The 23,520-nt window shown below is 39.9% G+C and overlaps 1 protein-coding gene and 1 pseudogene across 3 annotated transcripts in view; one reads left to right on the top strand and one right to left on the bottom strand.

Moving 5' to 3' along the window:
* Sgcg (sarcoglycan gamma) overlaps nt 1–23,520 on the bottom strand; it is a 151,124-nt gene that overhangs the window by 27,420 nt on the left and 100,184 nt on the right. For all 3 annotated transcript variants that reach the window (XM_087199417.1, XM_004854855.4, XM_087199418.1), the window contains exons 5-6: nt 11,130–11,249; nt 2,259–2,331 (exon numbers count right to left, since the gene is read on the bottom strand). In XM_087199417.1, coding sequence (XP_087055543.1) covers nt 2,259–2,331; nt 11,130–11,249 — 193 coding nt within the window. The remainder of the gene's footprint in view (nt 1–2,258; nt 2,332–11,129; nt 11,250–23,520) is intronic.
* On the top strand, nt 13,873–16,472 carry LOC106010225 (forkhead box protein M1 pseudogene; annotated as a pseudogene).

Genomic DNA, 23,520 nt, shown 5'->3' with positions numbered 1-23,520 from the left:
TTTGAGTTATCCTCAGCTACATTTTGAGTTCTGTAACTTAAAACATGGTACTATCTAGATCTCCTTGTCTTTCTTTATGAAATTGTTTACATTTTAGTGCTGAGTATGACTAAATGAGATAAATAACACGAAAGCACCAAGCACGGTTTCTGCTAGTCAAGGGCATTCACTGGTTCTCATCGTCCATTCTTGCCACCTTCCTGAGATCATTTCTCCCAGTATTATTTTTCCAGTCTCTTTCCCAGTCTCCCTTACTATCATCTTTTAGAAAGTAAGAGAATACTTTTTGCCTTTTAATTTTTTAGTAAGAGCCTTCTGTATAAACCAAGCAAATATATGTCCTGATGGGACAACATAAGACAAATTCATCTTGAGATCTATATATTTTCTAACACTGATGTTCTTTTTAAAAGCATTCTTACATCTCTAAAATTCATTTCATCATTTTAAAATGATGGGTTTTAATGGGATTATTTTTAAGAATTACTGAATTGTTTTTCAATCATAGGATAGTAAAATTTTCTTTCCTAACTCTAATAATTCTTCAATATGAATCTTATCCCTTATCAAAATTAATGAAGATTGTTATAATTTAATTACAGCCATAATTTATTTTTATGTTTTATGTTCTCTAAGTGCCTTTAATATTTAATTGGACATTAAGTACAAGACAAATGCTGAATTTTCTAACACCTATTTAGTGTGAATATCTATTAAGCATATAACAATAATAAAAATAAAACACTTCTAAGAATATCTTATTAAGTCTTCCCTGTCATACCCTGAGGTAAGAATTGTCAGTACTTTAATAGGAAAAAAAATAATCTTGAAAGGTGAATTTGGCCCAAGCTCTCAGGATGTCCATGCAAAGCTGAGATTCCTACTGTGCTTTGTTTTCCTTATTATACCTAATTTATTTTAATATGTTAATTGTCCAGTGTATAATTCGAGTTCAAATTTTAAATGTGACTTTAAGTGATTTCTTGGACCTTAAGACAATTCACTTTAAGATATTTCTTTTTTGATATAAAACACAAATATGTTATTGGAATTAACAGTGACTGTGTATTTAGTAGCTTAGCAATAAGGTGAAATACACATAGGCACACAGACTCCTTGAAAAGAATAAATTTATACATGGAGCTGGAACTGGGTGACATCATATATTCAAGAGCTTATTTAAAGTAATGATGTTCCAAAGGTTGAAGACATCAGTCACAAAAGGACAAATACTGTATGCTTCTACTTATGTAAGGAAGAGCTATTTATGAGTATGGAGCTTTAGTTTAAAAAAAGGAAAAGGGCTCTGGAGGTGAATAATGGTGATAGTGCCAAACATTGTGAATGTACGTAATGCCACTAAACTTTACATTAAAGTGCTTAAGATGGTGAATTTTAGGTCCTATGTTTTTTACCACAAATAAAAAGAGACATCATATCAAAGGTTTCCAACTTTTTGTGCATATGGATTTACTATGCAATTAGTTTTCATAATGTTCTTTTTTATCCTAACAGTGCATATTGAGTATTTTCAAGAAGGCCTTTTACAAATTTTAAAGTCTATGTAGGGGGCTGGGGATTTAGCTCAGTGGTTCTGCTGCTTGTCCCACAAGCGCAAGGTCCCAAGTTCAATCCCTGGTACCAAAAAAAAAATTAAAAAAATAAAAATAAAGTCGATGTAGGGTGCCATTCTCTTTCACTAAAAGTTGCAAAGGTTTTGTCTTGTTTTCATATGCAGAGATGGAACCAGAGGGGCACATGGGTCAGATGGAACAGCCTGTGCAAAAGTATGGGGTGGGGGAGCCTGGCCACCATCCCAGTCTGCGAGGACACAAGGAGGAGACGCTGCCAGCCACAGCCCAGACAGTCCAGGGCCAGTAGCACACACCGGAGTGCTTAGGGTTTTCCTACAGCAGATGAGGAATGAACAAAGCATTTCAGTTTGCACTGAGTAAATGACTCTGATGCCAGTGAGAAGGGCAGATTGGGGAGGAGCCAGCTGGGGCAGGAAGAGGGTTTTGGAACAGCAAGGAGTCTGAGCTCAAACAGTGGGGACAAGAGTAAAGAGGCCTGGGACTCAGAGACAGAGCAGAGAATCAGTAGAATGTGTGACTTATTTTAGATTTAAAAAATTGGAGGTAGTTGTATGCAAAAAGTCATGAAAATAAAGACAACCAATATGAAAAATAATCTGGTGACTACTGCTACCATGTTATTCCAGCATCCACCGAGACCACTTCTGGAACAAAAATTCTTACCTTAGGTCTTCAAATGGGTCGGCTCTGACAAGGGGTGTCTCCACTGAGTGTTCGAAAAGAGCCCCTTCAGGCCCTAAAGGAATCAGATTGTATAAGAAACAAAAGTAAAATAAGTGACATCGGACATATTCAGCATCCCTAATCTGAAATCCAAAATGCTTTTTGGAGGACTGACATGCCAACACAAGTAGAAAATTCCACACTTGACCTCATGTGACGGGTTGTACTCAAAATGCTGGTGTGCTAAATACTGCCTGAAGTTACGTGCCAGCTCTATGTATAACGTGTATTTGAAGCATAAATGAATTTTGTCTTTAGACATAGATCCCATCCCTAAGATATTTCATTATTCAGATGTAGATACCACCCCCCATATCCAAAATTTGAAACATTGCTGGTCTCAAACATTTCAGATAAGAGATACTAAGCCTTTAGATTTTAAACTTCATTGCTGAATTTGTGCAGAAGTTCCAGTTCAGGAAACGAAAGGGAACAGCTGCTTTTCTACTTTTCTGGTGTGATCACAATATCTTACCAGCCAAATAAGATTTCCAAAGCAATTACAAATTAGCAGGTTTACTTTAAAACTAGAGGGAAATGCTAGCCATGAAACTGAAAAAGCAGGGCTTTTTTTCCCCCACTGAAAGTCATGTACATCTACATAGTTCAGGTAATACGACTTCTTAGCTTTTATGTGTAAAAGTATGTCTTGTGCCATTTGTTTCTAAGGCACAGCAGAAAAAAAAATTTAAACCTAAACATTTAAAGTAGACCTTCTAATTTCTAGGAGTCTGGATGTTCCTATTAGTTTATTAATTTGAGAACTTAATTGCATGAGAGGAACCTGTCCTACGGCTTCAGAAATACACAGAGAAAAGGGACATATTGCTTGCAATAGCCTAACTTGCATGCATGCAGTTTGAATTTGGAGGCCTCTTTTTAAATCTATATGCTACAGATTTCCTTGTACATAAATAACAAACAATGTATGGTGAAAAGCAATGTACCATTAGCACATGGCTAAATTGAGTGTCGTCCACAGAGAAGAATTCTTTTAGGGCAGCACGGAAAACTTTCTGTAGTAAAAGGCAGTTAAAGTGAACCTAAAAATAGACATTTATAAACATAAGAGGTTGAGAACAAAGGATTTCAAGGAGAGCAGGAGCCCAGGGGCAAGAAAATGTGATGAGTGCGTAGAATGAACGACTAGTCCCGTTGGCCGGAAACACAGGGGTTCACAGAAGACAGATCGATTGTTCGGATGATATTGAGAAATATTTCTCCTCCTAAATTTATGGGCACACACACAAATTTAAGCGCATTGCATCGTCTATTACATCCGTCCTGATTTACCAACCTAGCCTAGGCCCTGCCCCTTAGGTAGGCCCCTCCCGTCTTAGGGTCCACCCCCTATTTTTGGCCTGACTCCAGTTTATTCCCACCCATGGCTTGAGGCAGGGGTTGCAGTTTACGAATTCTCCCCCTCTTGATCCCACAAAGCTGTCAGAACTCATCCTCACGCCGTGCAGACTTTCCTCTCTTAGGAATACTGAAGTGTTTATTTCCTATCCTATCCTTGTATTAATTTTGATATCAGACACTGAAGAAAAATTGCCCAGGTGAAATTTTCTCATATACCCCGTTGAGAAGTCATCAGCCCAGGCCAAGATCTTGTCAGCAGCCCTCACTAACTGAACGATTCACAAAGCCTGCTCATTTTCTCCACTGGGCGATTGACTAGATTACTAAGGAAGTTACTGCTCCCTTAGTAATTCTGGATATGACAAAACCACTGCAAATCCTCAGTTGAAAAACAAAAGCTTGTGGCACATACATAAAAGAGACTTACATCAGCAGAAAATAAAAACTTAAAACCACAACCAGATTTAGTAGCATGATTTACATAAATGCTATCATCAACTAAAATAAAGGAACAGACATAAGTGAAGGTTAATGGTTCATGAAAATTATATTATAATTCATGGAAATTATATTCAAACGAGAAACAGATCCTCCTATATCCTATAACAAGTCACATCTCCTTAAAATACCACTTAAGTAAAACTAAATGATAATGGGGACATTATGTAAAGTAAGGCTATACTAAGCTTTGGAGTTTTCACAATAAATTGTGCCAATTAATTTTATAGTACAGTGTGTAATTTTGTCTGAAGTATAGACAACTTTCTGTGTTTGGTGTAGAATGGGAAATAATTTAACTCAGTAATCTGCATGATACTTATTTCTTCTTTATCTTTTTCTTTCCTCTTCTCCTGACTTGCAAAACATAAAAGGAAATATAAAGAAAAATGCACCAGAAATCAATCGTTAAGCCAAGTAGAGATATGCTTAGTTTTACATGACTAAAATTGTTCTTTATATAGCATGGTTTGAAACTCGAGTATTGCTTCAATATGAGAGATCTAAGATGAGTGTTATAAATACAGATGGTCCTCAACGTCAATGTCTCTTCAGAGGATTGCTTGAATTTATGGTAATGTGAAAGTGCTATGCGTTCAGCAAAACAATACTTGAGTTTGGATCGTCTCGGTCTAATGATACATGGTCCAATCCTCTCTGTCTCCCAGCACTGAGCTGTGGCAGCCCTGTGCAGCTTCCAGTCTGTCAGGCCATCCTGACATCCATCAGGCCATATCATATGTAAAACAGGCATGTGTTACACAGATGTACTAGCCCAAGTACAGGCTAACATATGTGTTCTGAGTATGTTTAAGGTGAACCAAATAAAACTATGATGTTTGGTGGGGTTGGTGTATTAAATGCATTTTAACTTGCAATATTCCCAATTGCAGTGTTTCTTAGGATATTAACTCCGCTGTAATTCAAGGAACATCTCTCTCTCTATTTTTTTAATTCTTTTATTGGTACATTTTAGGTATGCAGTACATTTACATTTATCATTGGGTGTTTGTACCTGTACATGATATATCTTGGCTCTTATTTTTTCCCCCCATTACCTGTGCACCCTTCACTCCCTCCACCCTTCCCTATTTACATAGATTTCATTTCCTTTTTTTTTCTTTTCTCATAATTTTAAGGAACACCTATAATCAAAAACTAAGGATTTTCTCATGACTAAGTAATAGAAAGAGATGGAATGTGGGCTATACAATTTTGTGTAATTTTATCTCTTTTTATATAAACAAAATGATGTTAACTCAGAAAAGAAGTGTCAACACATTTACTCTCTACAAACACCTTTTTAACACCAAGCTTGAAATTCCAGCATATTCCAGCCACACAGGCGGGTTTTTGCTGAGGATGGTACCCAAGGCCTGACACATGCTAGGCAAGAGCTCTATCACTGAACTACGCCTCAGTCCTACATAAGCAATTTTTATTTGAGGACAGCTTCAATTATTTTTCCCTTATGAGCTGAAATTATTCGCTGCCAGTGGCACTATTTCACAGAGAAAAATATCTAAATCATTAGTTTTTACATGCATGCCAATTACTTACCTTCTTATATGGCCATAATTAATGATATTATTTTGTCATGTGATTTTGGCAATGTACTTATAGGCAGATATAAAATCCAAATACTGACATGTATTATCTTTTAGCAGGAACAGCAGTTTCTCTATTACTAAAATTGTAAATGCTCATATCATAAGATCTTAACTATATCATTATCATTCAGTTTACTTTGGTAAATGCCCCTTAGAATCTATTTGCATATAATAACATGGATGTTTCTGAATGGTTTCATAAAATGATTCTCAGTAAATGGTTGTTGATTATCAATGTAGCCATGTTTTCTTTATGTTTTCATTTCTTTTTAAATATTCCCAACCAAGGTTATATAAAAAATATAGTTGACATAATACTCATTCCTTGTGGAAAAAAGGATATATTACTTAAGATTATATAATCTAAATTTTATGTAGAAAAAATAGTTCCATTATAAAATATTATATCAACCATGGATTTAAATGATCTTGTATAAACTATGTATTATTGACACAGGAAATTATAATAAAAAAGAAACAAAAAATTGAAATCACTGTCTTATAATGTTAACTTTTTTTTTTTTTTAGTACCAAGGATCGAACTTGGGTCCTTGTGCTTGCACAGCAGGCTGTGAAACAACTGAGCTAAATCCCTAGCCCTTATAATGTTAACTTTTAAAAAAATTGTAAGAATATGTCATCAGGATCAGACACAGTAAGTGGTACACTGTGACATAGTAGTGTTCAGATGACACTACTCTCCCCCTCTGGGTCCCAGAGCATCCTGAGATGAATGACACTCACATGCAGAGTTGTGCTCGGACTGTGGTACAGGATTGGAGGGAAATGGTGGAGTGGGCAGGGGAAGGGCTCTGGGATAGAGTCCAGCAGTCATAGACAGCCTAACAATGGTCACAGATGACTCTACATTGATCCAGTCTTCCCAATATGCTGCTATTTCAGGTTCCTTCAATTCTCAGAATCCAGTATTAGTACTACAACAGTGGATAACATATGCTGAGACTTTATTAGGTTTTGGTTTCTACAATGATAAGCATTTATCCAGGTGAATTCCACACATTTATTGAACATTGATGGACTGCTACAGGCTTTTCAAATGAGACAGAATTGTTCCTCTTCACTGTCGAACTTCCATAGTGTCTCTACTACCACTCCTTCTGGTCACTTTAATTGCTCCAGTGAAAATGCTCTTGTTTAGACAGCAATGGCATCCATAATGGTAAATCCAAGGACAATTTCTGTCCTCTTTCTGGGATCCAAATTCTGAAAATATGGTCTCTCTGGGCACCAGGAAAAGGGCTCCTGAGGTGCTCCACCCCCACATTGACTCCAGTTTTCACTCTGCTTTGCCGCTTTCAGTGATAAATACAGTCAAAATGGCAAGAACAGTTTTCTTTTTCTGAGTCAAGATGAGGACAGGTACCAGTCAGGGATGTAAATTAAGAGCAACTCCATCCCTCCGCTCCAGCCCTGTGCTTGGGGCCTGCCACGCAACATAATAGAGGAGGAGACAGCAGAGCATTTGCTTTTCTTTCCAGTCCGATAGTGTCTCTTCAGTCCTCTCTCCCCCCTGGCTGTCAACCACATTTTGTTTTGCGGATTTGAAAAGTTCTGAAGGCACCATGGAGTAAATGCATTTAAAATAGGGCCAAATTTTCATAGGAAGTAGTTATAATGGGAATTTATCTTGAAAAATCGAAATTTATAAAAACACTGCAATGTATTTTATATGTACAAAACTTAGTTATAATTATAGTATGAAATGATGTGGAATAAACAAAGAATAAATCAAGTTTTGGGGGTTTTTGGGTGCATTTTTTCCAACATGGTTGGAATTATATGATGGCTGTAATTAGTTTTCTATTTCTATGTTACAAATCATGTCAAACTTCACTGCTCAAAACCATACCCATTTGTTAGCTCACAGTTCTGTAGGTCTCAAGTTTTATCCAGGAGGCTTGCCTGGGTTTTAAGCTCAGGATCTCACCTAGAGGCTCTGGGTAAGATGCGGTTTCCCAGTCTGTTTTGTTGTTAGCAGAATTCATCTCTCAGATCTAAAGGCCACCACACTCTTTGTTATGGAGGAGCCCCTCCATCTTTCTGAGCAACAAAGCAGAGAATTCTTCTTGCCCTTGAATCCCTGACTTCCCCTTTTGCTCCCAGGCATACAAAGGGCTGTCTCCTCAGATTAGGCCACCAAGATCATCTCTGTTTTGCTATGTAAATAACATAACCCAAAGACAGACTTCTGGGCATGCTCACTCACAGGGGAGAAGCTTACACCTTAAGGGCCAGCAGGGTCACTGGTGGTAGCTGTGCATTGAGGGCATCATCTGTCATCATCCCAGAGTTATCACTGTTTGAAGTGGCTGTAACGTCATGTCACGTTCATGGCTGATTCACACTGCGTCAGAGGCCAGGTCTAACTTTCCTGGCCTTCTCTTGTTAGTGGATTTGCCAGCAGTCTCAGTATTTCTACATTACTTTTGACTTTCTGAAACCCTACATCTTGCAAGACTTGCAATTTAATGTGACTTGCTCGGTAGGAAGCTGTGGAGTATCCTATAATCAATGAGAAACCAGTGGATGCAGAAGTGTGAAACACTGAGGGGTGAAATGCTCAATCAAGGTCATGCAGCTGGGACTGGAACTCCTTCTGATTCTTTAAAAATTACCTTTTGTTATTTTTAGCGTTGTCTGTTAATATCCATCTGTACTATACACTCTGCATAGAGTGATGATCCTTATTTTTCTTCTTGATAAACTTCTACCCATCTTTCTAGGACCAGTTTACATGACTCTCCCTGGGGAACCTTTTCTGAAACACCTACTCTCTCTTCCTGCTGCACCTGGCAAAACTGATGTTTGTCTCCAGGTTGTCCTGGATCTCATTGGCCAGCCATCTTTTGCTGTCCTTAGCGTGTTATACTTAACAAATTAATTTTATTTCCATCTCCCTGGCCAAAATGTAAACATCTTGTAAAAGAGATCATGTGTAATTATATTGTACCATAGGTATATAGTTTAATTACTGACACACAGTAAATACTAAATCAATGTTACTAAATTTCAGAGAAACAGAATAAATTTAGGGTAGGCCAGTGGTTCTCAAGTGGGGGTGATTTTGGCCCCTCCCCTAAGGAGTTTATTGGCAATGAATGGAAACATTTTTGGTTTTCACAATGGGTGTAGTAGGGAATATTAATAGCATTTAATGGAGCTAAAATAGCATTTGTGATGCTGCTAAACAACCTGCAAACAACAGGGTAAAGTACTTCCATATCCACAACAAAGACATTATCCACCCCAAATGTTCATAGTGTTAAATCTGAAAAACATGAGTTGGATGACATAGAGACTCATGCCTTGGACAGATAAACAAAACAAGAAAAGGTAGAATTGTGGATTTTTTGGAGTTTTTTTAATTATAAGATTTAGGGAAAGCAGGAACATATTGAAAAACTGAGAAGAGGTGAAGTCTGATCGTTCACCACTTGTGGTTGCCATGACAAGAACTTCACATTATTGCAATGGCACAATGACAAGTAAGGAATAGTTGTTAGAGATGGGCGTACATTTTCTTTAGTTAACGTCACTGGAGAGGAAGAGGACTTTGGGAGAATTTTGTTTTAGAACAAAAAAAACTTATGAAAGAGAAACCTATGATTTATTTTGTAGAAGGATGACTGGAGTGTACCTGGTAGAGAGAAGGTCTACATGTTGCTGACCTGTGGCTTGTATTGATTCTGGTCAGATAAGTGTAGGCCAGTGGTTTTAAAAGTGTGGTCCTCAGAACTGCAGCACCAGCATCAACTGGGAATTTATTAGAAATTCAGATTCTTAAGACTAATTTCAGACCGACTGAAGCAGAAGATCTGAAGAGGAATGTAGTAGATATGAATATAATACAATAAAACCTTCAGGTGGTTCTGATGTATGTATGCAGGTGATAAATAACACAGTTGCCCATCAGATTTCTCGCCTGTTCCACAAATGATGCATTAGTCTGAATGTAGGCCTGGGGCAGGAGAGAGTTCATTTTACTGAGAAAGTTCATTTTCTGTGTGGATGGTTTGAGTATGAAGCAAACTAAGTTGTTGTTTTGATTGTTTGTCCTACAGATTTTATTACATCACAGTGCAATACTTTATCAAGAACTATGATATCCTTCACATATACTAATCCATTTAATCTGGCAATGACAGTAGAGTACACTTCATCAGTCTACTCTTAAAAAGTGAGGAAATATCCAACAGAGACCAAGCAACTTGCCTGAGGTCATGCAGCTGTCACTAAAGTACAAATAGAATCTAGATCAGTGAAGCCCATATCACCTATACAGATGCTCCTTGACTCACGAGGGGCTTCTGTTCTAATAAACACTCACCATAAGTTGAAAATATCTAAAATCAAAATGCATATGATGTACTTCACCTACTGATCATCCCACCTCAGCATTTCAGCTCATTGTAGAATGTCAATGTCTTTCTTGGAAACTGAGTTCCCTCTGCTGCCCAGAATCACGGGACTATAATCGTGACTCCAGGAAAAGATCAAAATTCAAACTTACTTCCAAGTACGGTTTCTACTGAATGTAGATTGCTTTTGCACTGTTGTAAAGTGTAAGAATTAGGTTGAGTGATCCTAAGTCAGGATGGTCTCTTATGCATCGGTGGGTTTCTGCTGACAGAGGCATTTACGTCTCTTGATCTTTTATTTATTAAGCAATAGTCAATTCCTATAATTAGATTTCCTAATACCTTTATTTTAGTTAGAAAAGCAGCCACACTGCCTTGGAGTGAGTTGGGACATTAGATTACGGTTTTTATAGTTTTTTGTTTGTTTGTTTTTAGGGAATTACATATATTGCACAAAACTTTGAATTGGAATTGAGTTTACTTCCTGAGCCAGAAAACTTTATTTTGTTTTTATTTGGGAGTATTATTGTATGATTGAGTAATGTTGCTATTGATTTTCAGAACAGTATGGTGGAATATATTCAACAACTATTTGTCTTTACAGAAGTTCAGCAAATGAAACTAGAAAATATCCTAAACTTTTTTCCTCTAAAATTTCTTTTTAGGCCTAAAAGGCAGTGTTATGAGAAGTCTGTTCCACTTTTAATTGAATAAGTTACTTTCTTTTTTTGGGGTAGAAATACAGAGAACCCAAGTGTCCATTAGTTGGAATAAAAGAAAATTCGATACTTGAGTTATAGAGATGGAAGAAGACTATATGGTAATCCTTTGTATTACACCAATGGAAAGAGACAAAGGTTATCAATATGGTAGAAGAAAAGAGTAGGTAAAGTACTCTGTTGCTAGAAGAGTATGAAAAGAATTTCAAAAGAAATGGCACAAAGAAAAGTATTGATACGTACCAGTTACTCGGAGCTTATCTGTACCGACCACAACTTTCTTTTCATCTACGGTAAATAGCGGCTTGCCATCTTTTGAGTTGATCTGAAAGTGCTGATTCTGGACCTCCACCATTTTGGGACCTACAAGATCAATTAAAACAGTTCATTACAAAGTGTTTACCATAGCAGTGCTGTTGAAATGGCTATTTTCATACACTCTATGCCATCTAGTAATTAAACGTTGATGACTTGCTATCAATAGTTTTACTGATTCTCTGATTAAAATTTGCATGGTTTAAATTTACATCTATAATCAAAATTAATTTTCAAACATGCTAATCTCTATTAAATAGATGTATGAATACATTATTCAAAAGTTAATTTTTTCATATTTTTAAAACTTGATGAAAATAATATAGACATTCCTCATTTCATCACCTACAGATTTAACAACTGTTCAGACTTATGACTAAGATATGCTGTTCGAACTTAGGATGAGCTGCCAGGACTTAAGACACAGGAATTTGAGCAGCAATGTGGCCTTAAGGTGACTTGTTCTATAGTACCGTAATGTAACTTTTGCTGATTGCACTGTACAGTACAGTAGTGATTGTAGTTTTATGTCCTCTTATATATTACAGTGCTGCATGGAAGAGTTATGCACATAAAAGCAAAGTCATCAAGTTTGAGTTTCCTTTGATCATTTCTTTGTTCTGAATATTGTCATGTACATACTCTATGCAATTCCTCATTTAGCGACCCATTCTTTTAACGACCAAGTTGCACAGGAATGTAGCTCTGTTGTTAAGTGAGGAATGTCTGTATAATGCATCTACTCATAATTAAATTTGTACTCTTTTGAGTATTAACCAACTAAGGATCTTGCGTGATGAAATGTGAGTTTTGTGAGAAGAATCTATGAATGGCTCCCTTGAGTGGTCCAAGCTCACCCAGAAGATGAATCAGAGCCTGTCTCCTGCTAGTACGCCCAGAAAAGAGCCTCACTTCCTTCCCATGGGCAAAACAAGCATCACCTAAAACACTCTTGTACTTTTGCCTTGTGCATAAGATGTTTTTGTCTTCTTCATCCTTACTATTTCACTTTCATCTCCAAACACAATCCCTTCACCTGAGCTCTAGGCTCAATGCCTTCCAACTTGTGAATTTATTCTGAAAATGATTAATTTGTGCCTGCTCAATGTCAGGCACTGGGGATACCATATCCTCGCATATGTATGATATCACCCCTCTCCCTTCTCTGCTCAGCCCTAAACTGACCCCAAGTGTTCATCTTTATGTGTTTCTTCATTTCTCTTTGTGCTTCTAAACTTTCCAACCCAGGTAACAACATGAATTCACTGCCCTAGAGCACAATTTTCCCGTTTGCTAAAGAAACTTCAAGATTGTCCTACTTATTTTAGGCTAGCCCTATATACTTTTGAAAATGGGTCGTATCTTAGGGTCTTATGTGTACTACCGATGTCTTTTACAGCGCTCATCAAAATAATTGTTACTTGGAAGAAACAAAGCTTTTCAATTAATGTTCTAATCGGTTTTGGACTTGATAACCAGAGTATTCTTATAAAATTTTGCTAATTCATATTTCAAAACCCTCCAATGATTCTTAAATACAGAAATGAGTATTTTTGGTGAGAGAGGGAGTTAGAAACTTCATCTTATTTTTCTCCATTTCTTTTCCTTTAAGAAAGCCTGGCTTTATTTTTTGATAATTGTATGAATTTTCACTTCTCTGAGACACAGGGTCATTGTTTCTTATTTCTTGGTCACTAACATATCTTAAATAGTTACTACATAAATACTGATTTGCTCTGAATCATGAATATAATGATATCTATCAAGCTGAGGAAAGAATTGGAATTATTTCTCAATAATTAGTTCACTATTTTGTTTCCTGAAAGTTCATATGCCAGATCTAGGAAGGTTTGTTAAGGGTAAGTGGTTAAGCTTATTCTTAAGTGGCTAGTTTTTTCTGTAACAATTATTTCATAGACACAGATGAAACATTCAACAAACTAGTCTATTTGCATACTACTTACAAGTAGCAAAGCAACATGAACCCTTACTCAAAGAAAACACAAGAAATTGAGTCTGTTCCATTCACACAAATTATTGCATGTTTTTATGAACAAGATTCTGAGCTAGCTCACAACTTCTAGGATTTCATAGTTCAGGAGAGAGAAAAGTAAGTAAGCCCAGTTTCAGGACTGCTAGGCAAGTGCTGTGAAATGGCAGGGAGAGCGTTTGATGGGAGTCCAGGCAAGAAATGCATGGTTTGTCCTTTGAAGTCGAGAACAGGATCTGGGGTGGCCCAGGCCCAGCTGGCCTGAAGAGTGAGCCCAGGCTTCCCTGAGGAAGGAGGGCGGCCACTGCAGAGGGGAGGAAGCCTGAGGAGGGCACACAGGTGAGTAGAGTTCCATTTTAATTTAGGTTTAAATGGTTTCCACCTCAGAGGAAACTGCACTGTTCTCCAAGTGATGACAAGCCTATAATTATTGTGTTTGCAATTAATCTTTTAACTTTTATTAGTGTTCTGTCAGTTTTTGTCGTCTCGGACATTGATTAGAGCTTAGCAAATAATTGTTTTGCAGTGGAAATCTTTAGAAATAAAAATTCTAGGCCGCTGATGCACCCGGCCCACCTAGGCCCACTCCCCGCCGGGCACCTGGGCACCCAGGCTCCTGTCCCGCCCGCTCTCTGGGGCCTGGCCGGCTCAAGAGCACCGTGTTGGGCCCTGGGCTGCGGCGCTGCGGTCTGAGGGTCCATACTTGTGATTCTCAATGGAGCGCGAAAGCACAGACTCAGAATGAAAACCGGCCCTCATCGGCCACTGATTCTCCAAAGAAGGAGGCTGCCCCTTCCTGTTCAAAATGCTCCAGTTGAAACTTCTGAAGAGGAGTCTAAGAAACCCCCTGCCCAAAAGGAGCCTAGTCAAGCCCCAGCCTCCAAGGAGGTGGCAGAATCCAGCTCTTGCAAGTTTCCAGCTGGGAATCAAGATTATTAATCACCCTACCATGTCCAACACACAAGTGGTGGCCATCCCTAACAATGCTGATATCCAGAGCATCATCACAGTACTGACAGCCAAAGGAAAAGAGAGGGGCAGCAGTGGGCCTAACAAATTCATCCTCATCAGCTGTGGGGGAGCCCCAGCTTGCTCTCCAGGACCACAGCCGCAAGCCCAAAACAGCAGTGATTCCAAGAGTACAGAATTGCTCACTGAGAAGTTGGGACCAAAGCCTGCAGCTAAAGATATGAATGTTCCTAGGGCACCTGGAGCTCCTGCAGGGCACCGGCGGGAGAGCTATGCCGGCGGTGAGGCAGCAGGCTGCATTCTGGACAGCAGCCTGAGTAACATCCAGTGGCTTGGGAAGATGAGTTCTGACGGACTGAGCTCCTGCAGCATCAAGCAGGAGGTGGAGGAGAAGGAGAACTGTTACCTGGAGCAGAGTCAGGTCAAGACCCCTCAGGTGGAGGAGCCCTTGGGAGCATCAACAGCCTGGCAGGACTTTGTGTCTGAGAGGCTGCCCTACTTCTACATGGCCATGATACAGTTCGCCATCAACAGCACCGAGAAGAAGGGCATGACCTTGAGGGACATCTACATTTGGATCGAGGATCACTTCTCCTATTTTAAGCACATTGCCAAGCCAGGCTGGAAGAATTCCATTTGCCATAACCTTTCCCTCCATGACATGTTTGTTCAGGAGACATCTGCCAATGGCAAGGTCTCCTTTTGGACCATTCACCCCAGTGCAAACAGATTCCTGACTTTGGATCAGGTGTTTAAGCAGCAGAAGTGGCCTAATGCTGAGCTCCGCCAGAATGCAACCATCAAAACTGAACTCCCACTGGGCGCATGGTGGAAGATGAAGCCACTGGTGCCAAGGGTCAACTCGTACCTGGGGCCCATCCAGTTCCCAGTGAACCAGTCCCTGGTGTTGCAGCCCACAGTGAAGGTGCCGTTGCCCGTGGCGGCTTCTCTCATGAGCTCAGAGCTAGCCTGCCACAGCAAGCGAGTCCGCATTGCCCCCAAGGTGCTGCTGGCTGACGAGGGCATAGCCCCGCTACCTGCTGCTGGACCAGTGAAGGAGGAGAGATCTCTGCTTGGAGCAGGGCTGTTACCTTTGCTTCTGGTTCAGTCTATCAAGGAGGAAGAAACCCAGCCTGGGGAGGACAAGCTCCCCTTAGGGAGACCCTTCAAAGTGGAGAGCCCTCCCTTGGAGGAGTGGCCCTCTCCGTGCTCATCTTTCAAAGAAGAGTCATCTCACTCCTGGGAGGATTCATCCTGCTCTCCCACCCCGAGGCCCAAGAAGTCCTGCAGTGAGCTCAAGTCCCCGGCACGGCCTGTCTCAGAAATGCTCGTGGTTAAACGGAGAGAAGGGAGATGAGCCGGTCTCAAAGGAAACAGCACCTGTTGCCTCCCTGTGTGGATGAGCCCGAGCTTGTCTTCTCGGAGGGCCCAGCACCTCTGGACAAGCTGTGGAGCACCCTGTCTGCCTCCTGGCGGAGTCTGCGGAGCCAGCCCCTTTGCTCCGCTGTCCCCAGGAGGAGGGAGGACCTTTCAAGACACCCACTAAGGAGATGCTGCCCATCTGCTCCACCCCAAGTAAATCTCTCCTCCTCAAAACCCCTGAGTCCTGGAGGCTCACACCTGCAAAGTGAGGGGGCTGGATTTCAGCCCGGTACAAACACCACAGGGCACCTTTGGCCCCTTGCCTGCCTCCCTAGGGCTAATGGATGTGAGCACCACGCCACTGCAAAGCATTCCCCTCTTTGACTCACCCTGAGAGCTCCTCAATTCAGAGCGCTTTGACCTTGCCGCCGATCCCTTTAGCATCTCTTGCCCCTCAGATCTGGAAGTCCCCAAGCTGGGATCCCCAGAGCCACAGGTCCCCAGCTTTTCAGCCAACCGTTCTCTGACAGAAGGCCTGGTTCTAGACACAATGAATGACAGCCTGAGCAAGATCCTGTTGGACATCAGCTTCCCTCCTCCCTGGCCTGGAGGAGGACCCCCTGTGCCCTGACACCAACTGGTCTCAGTTCATTCCTGAGCTACAGCAGGGGCTGGGCCTGGACCCTACACTCAAGCTCTCCACCATCCCAGGCAGTCTTGTGGCTGGGCAGCCCCAGGCTCGGCGCATGCCACACCCTCTGAGAGGACTGTGGGTCAGAAGTCCACCACCTGGTGATGCAAAGGCAGCAGTCACACCCTAGCCACTGCTGGGACCTCTGCAAGAGTAGGATGTGCACCTGGTCTCTGGAGAGAGATTCCTCTGCTCTCCCGCCATGAGCTGAGGGTGGCGATGCAGAAGCAGTAGTGAGAGGGATCAGGAATCCCCTAGATCACTGCCATTCTATTCCTGCTGTCTCACTTTCCCTGCTTCTTGTAGCGTGGCCTTTGTACATAGTGTAAATTCTCTAAGTTACCTCCTAATTATAAGTGCAAGTCTGAGGTGGGTAGGATGACAGGGAGTTGCAGTTTGCTTCTGTCCCTTGGCTTGGTTCCCAGAGGGGGAGGACCTACAGTGCACGGTTTCTTCCAGGCCAAAGGTTCTTCACTGTGGGCAGCAGACAATTCTCCCCGAGTCTGCTTGCCAGGGTCCCTCTTACTGCCCCTCCCTCCACCTCCTGTGTTTCCAAGTCAGCTTTCCTGCAAGAAGAAATCTGGTTTAAAAGGTCTTGTATTGAGTCAAGAATTGAATTTGGAGATGGAATGGATGAATCTGAAACAGAGTGGTACCCAGATGTGCCCCGTAAAACATTTCTCTGATAATGTCTCTAATCATGGCAGGGAGACTAGCATGGACAAGGACTCAGGGGGAGGCTAGAAAGGTAGAAAGGACCCCTCACCTGCTTGGTGTCCTTAGCAGCTTTGCAGAGGACCACCCTAGGCTCTAGCTGGCTGCCTGTATGTGAGCCTGCTCAAGAACACTACCATAGCTTACCTACTGAATAAAATCCTGGTGGAACTGCTGAAAAAAAAAAAAAGAAATAAAAAAAAGAAAAAAGAAATAAAAATTCTACATTGTTGATAAGAAAATAACTATTCAGGACACTATCACTTTTAATGAAAGACTTGTATAAAAGAGGGAAAGTTAATGGTTTATGATCTGATTAATTAAATTTGTGAAAATGGCTGAAGGGTTTTTCTACTGAAAATGCCATCAAATTCTTTCTTACCTACAATATGCTTCATTAGCAATCGTTTTTCTCTCATGAGATCTTTAATTTCAGATAATAGCATTAGCATTTGAAAACAACTATGATAAAGCCCTTTACAAAAAGGAAATGTGTTTTCTGCTGCTACAGAAATGGCTTTGTAGAAGGGCTGGATCAAACTATGGTAAATTTTGCTTTACTACTTTTTTGGTGTAATGTTGCATTATTTAGTTTCACTTTATTAGCCTGACATTAATGACCTTTTCCTGTGTTAAGATAAAATACAACAGAGACCAGCTTTGAGAATTCCTGGAATAAACAAAGCCAGAGGAGTCATAAAAAACTTAGGATTTTTTTTTTTTGTAAATGCCTTTGATAATCATAAACAAAATTTAAGACACTTTCCAAAAATGGTGAAAAATGATAACTTTTAGCCAGTCTTCTGCCATTTGGAAACTTGCCTTTACAATCAATCATTGTAAAGGTTAAAGCAATTTCTTTGTTTTCACTTTGTATATCTAAGCCAGCCTGTAACTCCGTGCTTCTAAGCTTCCTCTCACCACTCCGAGGTCTCTTTGTTCAACAACTCTGTGTGTGTGTGTGTGTGTGTGTGTGTGTGTGTGTGTGAGTGTAGAAACAGTCAATCTTTAATATTTTGACTTGGTGTGATTTATTCTTAACACTTGTATAGCCTGACTCCATTCTCTGCAATGAACTATTCTACCCATGCATCATGAGGTCGTGGGCCTGGAGCGACCAGGCAAAGGTTCCAAATCTGTTCCCAGAGTTCTGTTGGAAGAATCCCTTTTCATTATTCTTGCCCTTCTTTGGTGAAGTTCTTTCATCTGTCTTAACTGTTAAGTCTTGGCTTTGTTTCTTATTCATAACACTCTCTATGACCAAACACATCCAGTAAGGCCTGGGCTCAGTCCTGCCCCTGAGCTTAGACCACCCTATTTAGCTCACCTTGTCCCATCTCATCCCTTGGAGCCTATCCCAAGTTTAGACTGATGTTTTGGCCTTTTCTATCTTATAAATCTTTTATTCATTCATCTGTTCATCCATTTAACAAATATTTATTGAATATCTACTAAATCTATAAGAGTAGCCTAAATTAAGAATTATGGCATTAGCTGAATGAAAAAAAGCTATGATCAATATTTGAATATTATTTATTTAAATTACCATACATACTAATTCCTTGCAATATTACATAGCCAGTAAAATAATGTTGTGGAGATGTTTTTATTAAATTGGAAAATGATGGATTTCTGAGTAGCTGAAGATGGGGCTGGCTATGCAAAAATCAACCTCCCCAAATTTCTTCCCCAAAGCAAATGGAACAGCTCTTTCATAGTTATAAAAATTTTATGCAAAGTGCACTGTAAGCTCTGCTTAAAGAGAAGCTGTGAAATAACCGAGTTGAAGGAGAAAAATGACCAAGTTCCAGGGTTGCTCAAGCTCCTGGCTCACTCCTGCTCCCTTACAGGCTTGGTGGGAACAAAGGTTCCCTAAGAAACTCACAAGGAACATAGACAAGTGGCGTTAGTGAAGGCTGGAGAAGAGAAGGGCAGAGCACTGCAGGAAATGTTTGCAGAACAGAGCTGGGATGAAACTGTGGCATCAGACAAAGTGGAATTCAAGTCAAAAGCATCAAACATGACAAAAAGACACTTTTCATGCCAAAATCAGGATCCACAATACAAACATCGATATTTATCTCCCAAATACCACAGAAACCACCTTCATGCAACAAAAAGTGTCCCTGTGAGGGTGTGAGCAGGCAAAGGCAGAACACACTGGCGACTCGAGAACCAACTCTGGCCTGAGACCAAGTGGGACCCGAAGCAGGGTGGATCTAGAAGCACAGTGCACCACCCTAAAGGACATCTGTTGGCCTCGAGGCCCTGAGGATAAGCAGTGCCCACGGCACACTCACAGAGACCAGGAGCATATAAGGGCACAGACAGAATACCGGTGACTTTCCTAAGTCAGGAAAATCCCCGAGCACAAAGCCATAAACTAGAATTTGCTGACCTAAACAAAGACAAGATCCACCTATCCAACAATTTCAAAGTCTTTTTTTATTAAATAACTTCCGGGTGAACTACAGACAAAAGTTACGGGATTAAAGTGTTGACATTGAAGACACTGTATTTGGAAATACATTGTACTCGACATCTTTGTCAATAGAAGTATGCACTAAGTTCCTAATTCAAAAACCTAGTAAAAGAACAACAAAGTGAACCCAAAGAAGGACATAACAATAGTAAAAGCAGACATTAACAGGGAACAAAACCATATAAATGACCAGAGAGAGCCAGGTGTGGTGGTGCACCTGTAACTCCAACACTCTGGGAGGCTGAAGCAAGGGGATCACAGCCCACACAGCTTCAGCGATTTAGAGAGACCCTGTCTCAAAATAAAGAGCATAAAAAGAAATAAGGAAAATTTGAAAGCCTAGATTAAAAAGATAATTTCATGAGGAAATAGAGACTATTTAAATTGACCTCATTAAATTAGGAAGTTTTTACAGACTTATGTTCAAAGAGAAAATGAAGAGATTTATTTAAATTATCTCACCAAAACCCACCAAGCACAGATGATGTCACAAGGGAATTCTAACAAACTTACAAAGACTGGGTTGTCTGGGTGCTCTGTAAATAATTCCAGAGTAGCCGTGTGTGGTGGTACACACCTGTAATCCTGGCATTCAATCCAGGCTGAGTCAGGAGGATTCAAAGTTCCAGCCCAGCCTGTGCAATTTAGTGACTTAGTGAGAGCCTGTTTTAAAAAAAATTAATAAAGGGCTAGGGATGTAGCTCAGTTTGAAGGCCCTGGGTTCAATCCCCAGTATTCTTATCAAAAGAAAAAAAAATCTAGAGTACCAAAAGTACTTTAAGAAGCAATTTGAACACTAATACCTAAACAAGGAAAAAAAAAAGCACAAAGAAAACCGTAAACCAGCATTAGTTGTGAGTGTAAAAATTCTAAGTAGGACCAGAAGGAAGCAGAATCCAGTACCACATTAAGAAAGTAATATTCTACAACTAAGTGAGATTTCTTCCAGGAAGGCTGATTTGTACTGGTCAGCCTCCCTTCACTGGAACAAAATGCCTGACAGCTGTGACTTAAAGAAGGAGAGATTAATTTCAGCTCAGGTTCTCTGAGGTTTGATTCTCAGCTGGTTCCAAGGCAGAAACATGGAGGAGGGCACAGTGGAGGGAAGCTGCTCACCCAATGGCAGCCAGGAAGCAGAGAGCAGAAGAGCCTGGGAGGGGTCTTTAGTTAGATCCCACCTCCTAGTAGTCTATTCAGGTATGGACTTATCAATGAGGCAGTTAGTGTCCTCACCATCCTATCACTGCTCTGGGAGGCTCTTAATCCAGTCAAATTGACAATCAAGATTAACTAGCACTGGTTTATATGAGGAAGTGATTAATATCCTACTGTGACATTAGAATACCTGATAAAATAAATTATGTTAACTCTTGATGTTAGAAAAGTCTTTGGAAAAATTCAATGCATAGTTTTGATAAAAATAATTCAATAACATAAGCACTGAGGAATGCGTATATATACATTAACCCTAAAGCCAACACCTTATTTAATACAGAAAGAGTAAACGCATTGTCACTAAGCTTGGGAACAGATAAGGCTCAACTATGTACTTGCCATAGTTTGATGCTGAGTATCCCCCCACAGGTCCATAGTAAAGGCCTGGTCCCTGGGGTGGTAGCATCGTGGGGTGCTATGGAGCTTCAGGGAGGGGGCCTAGTGGGCAGTCTCTAGGGCATTTGAGGTGCACCCACAAAGGGAACTGTGAAACCCAGCCTTCTAGTTTCTGTTTCCCAGCTCAAGATGTGAATGCTCCCTCCATTATGCACTCCCATCATGATGTACAGTCCTCCCCAGAAACCCAGAACGATGGGGCTGCCAATATCAGACTGGAACTTGCAGAACTGCAAGCCCAAACAAATGTGTGCCAGGTGTTTCATTGTAGTGAGGGAAAACTAATATGGTACTAGAGGAATTAGTACATCCAGCTAACATAACATGATTGAGCACAGAACTAAAATTATCTCTACTGTATTGATGGATAATATACTACATCTGCCAAACCTCAAAGACTGATAAGAGCGACTCAGCCCATAAAAATAAAACAAAACAAAACAGACTCAGCAAAGTAGGAGGATAAAACATGAACATACCATAATAACTTTCATACACACAAACAAAAGTTAAAATACATAACAAAAATACCACTTGCAACCATAAAAAAGATGACTGAAAGTTTATAAACTCATTTAATAAGACATGTGTAAAATATATATGCGGAAAAATTTGACATACTCCTAAAAGTCACTTGAATAAATGGAAAGACATCTCATGTTCTTGGACGGCACAACTAAACATTGTAATGTTATTCCTTCTGCATTTATTTTATAAATTTAATATGATCCAATGAAGATGCCAACAAACTATGTAATTAGTAAATTGATACTATGGAAAAATAAGTATGTACAAAAAGCTTAGAACAAGAAAACTCTAGGGAGATCAGCCCTGCTAGAGATTAAAACACATCCTGCAGTGCCTATAGTTTAGAAGAATATGGTACTGAGGGACAGATAAACAGATAAACCAGTGTCATAGAATTGCAAATCCATAATTGAAGCCAAAAACATATGGAAAGGCAGTATATGAATGTGTTGGCATCTCAAATGACTGGTTTAAAGTTACTCATTTCAAATAAATGGTCTTGAGACAACTGGGTAACCATTTGGAAAAGCTAAAATTAGATCCATGTCTCATACCACACAAAAATAAACTTCACATGGATTAGAGGTCTAAGTGTAAGAAAATGAAACCCCATATATACACTAGAAGAAAACACAGGTGACTTTCTTTTTAATCGTGGTGTAGGAAAGATTTTTCCAAACCATGACTCAAAATCCAGAGCAATTAAAGAAAGATTGTGCAAAACTGACTACATCAAACAAAAATAAAATCACTAAAATACCTGATAGTTAGATAGCAGCTGGAAACCTGGGAGAGAATATTACTGATGTGTGCCCCAGGCAGAGCTAAGATCAGGAACACACAGAGGACTCTGAGCCACTGAGGCACAGCAGATGACAAATCTGAGAGTAAAATGCAGAGTCATAATCAGAACATTCACAGCGAAGATATATAAAAATGTTTCTCAAACTTATGAAAACTTTCAACATCACTCATAATTAGAAAATGAAAATGAGCCTGCCTGGCACAAGGCCCTGAGTTCGATTCCTGATACCGAAAAAAAAAGCAATGAAGTTTCATTTCTCATCTATCGGATTGGAAACAACTTAAAATAAATGAGAAGACATTTCACTAGTGAGGCTGCCAACAGATGTGCGTCTTCCTTTATTGCCGGTAGAAGAGGTCTGCAACTGCAGCAGTATTCTAGGGGGAAATTTGGCAAAACGTAACATAACTAAGTATGCACATGTTAATATCCTACTTCTAGAAATCTATCCTGAAGATGCACTGCCAATAAAATAAGATACCTAGGTGGTGTTTATACTTTGTACAATATTTATAATCAGAAAATGAGGAACAAGCTAAATGCCCACATGCATGGGTGAGTGGTTGAATAACCATGGTATAGCTGCACAATGGAGTACTATGCAACTGTAAAAAAGAATGCAGATTTCTAGGAATGGATTTGAGTAAAAAATAAAGTGCCAAAGATTACCTATTATATGCTACCATTCATGAAAATATGAAGGGGACATAAAAAATTACACACATCTGTTCATTCTAATGAAGGAAAGAATACAATGATAAACCTAAAACCAGATGCTGGCTATTTACAGGGTGTAGAAATGGGAAAAATTGAAGTAAAAGGAGTGCAAAGGCAATACACTTCTGTGACTGTATCTTTCAGCTCAGGTATAATGCAAACTGCAAATCATAATGATGTTGCACACATACCACTCTACAGACATCCTTCAAAATAAGCGCTCTGTTTTCCTTCAAATAAATTGCCTTTTTTTTTTTTTTTACTATATGAGGTGTGATAAAAGTAATGTTTAAATTACAAAAATTATTAGAGTAAAAGACACACTGCCATTAATGTCCCTCAAAATCCTCCCCTTCACTTTGACCCCCTCATTTGGCCCATTCCTGCCACTTTCCGAAGCCATCTGGAAGTTTTCTTTCATGTGTCTCTAGTTGCACTGACATGATTGTC

Source organism: Heterocephalus glaber, unplaced genomic scaffold (genome assembly GCF_053883595.1).
Source record: "Heterocephalus glaber isolate CG9 unplaced genomic scaffold, H.glaber_assembly_v1.0 deba00001719, whole genome shotgun sequence".
Taxonomy (NCBI): domain Eukaryota; kingdom Metazoa; phylum Chordata; class Mammalia; order Rodentia; family Bathyergidae; genus Heterocephalus; species Heterocephalus glaber.
This window is presented reverse-complemented; position numbering and strand designations above follow the sequence as displayed.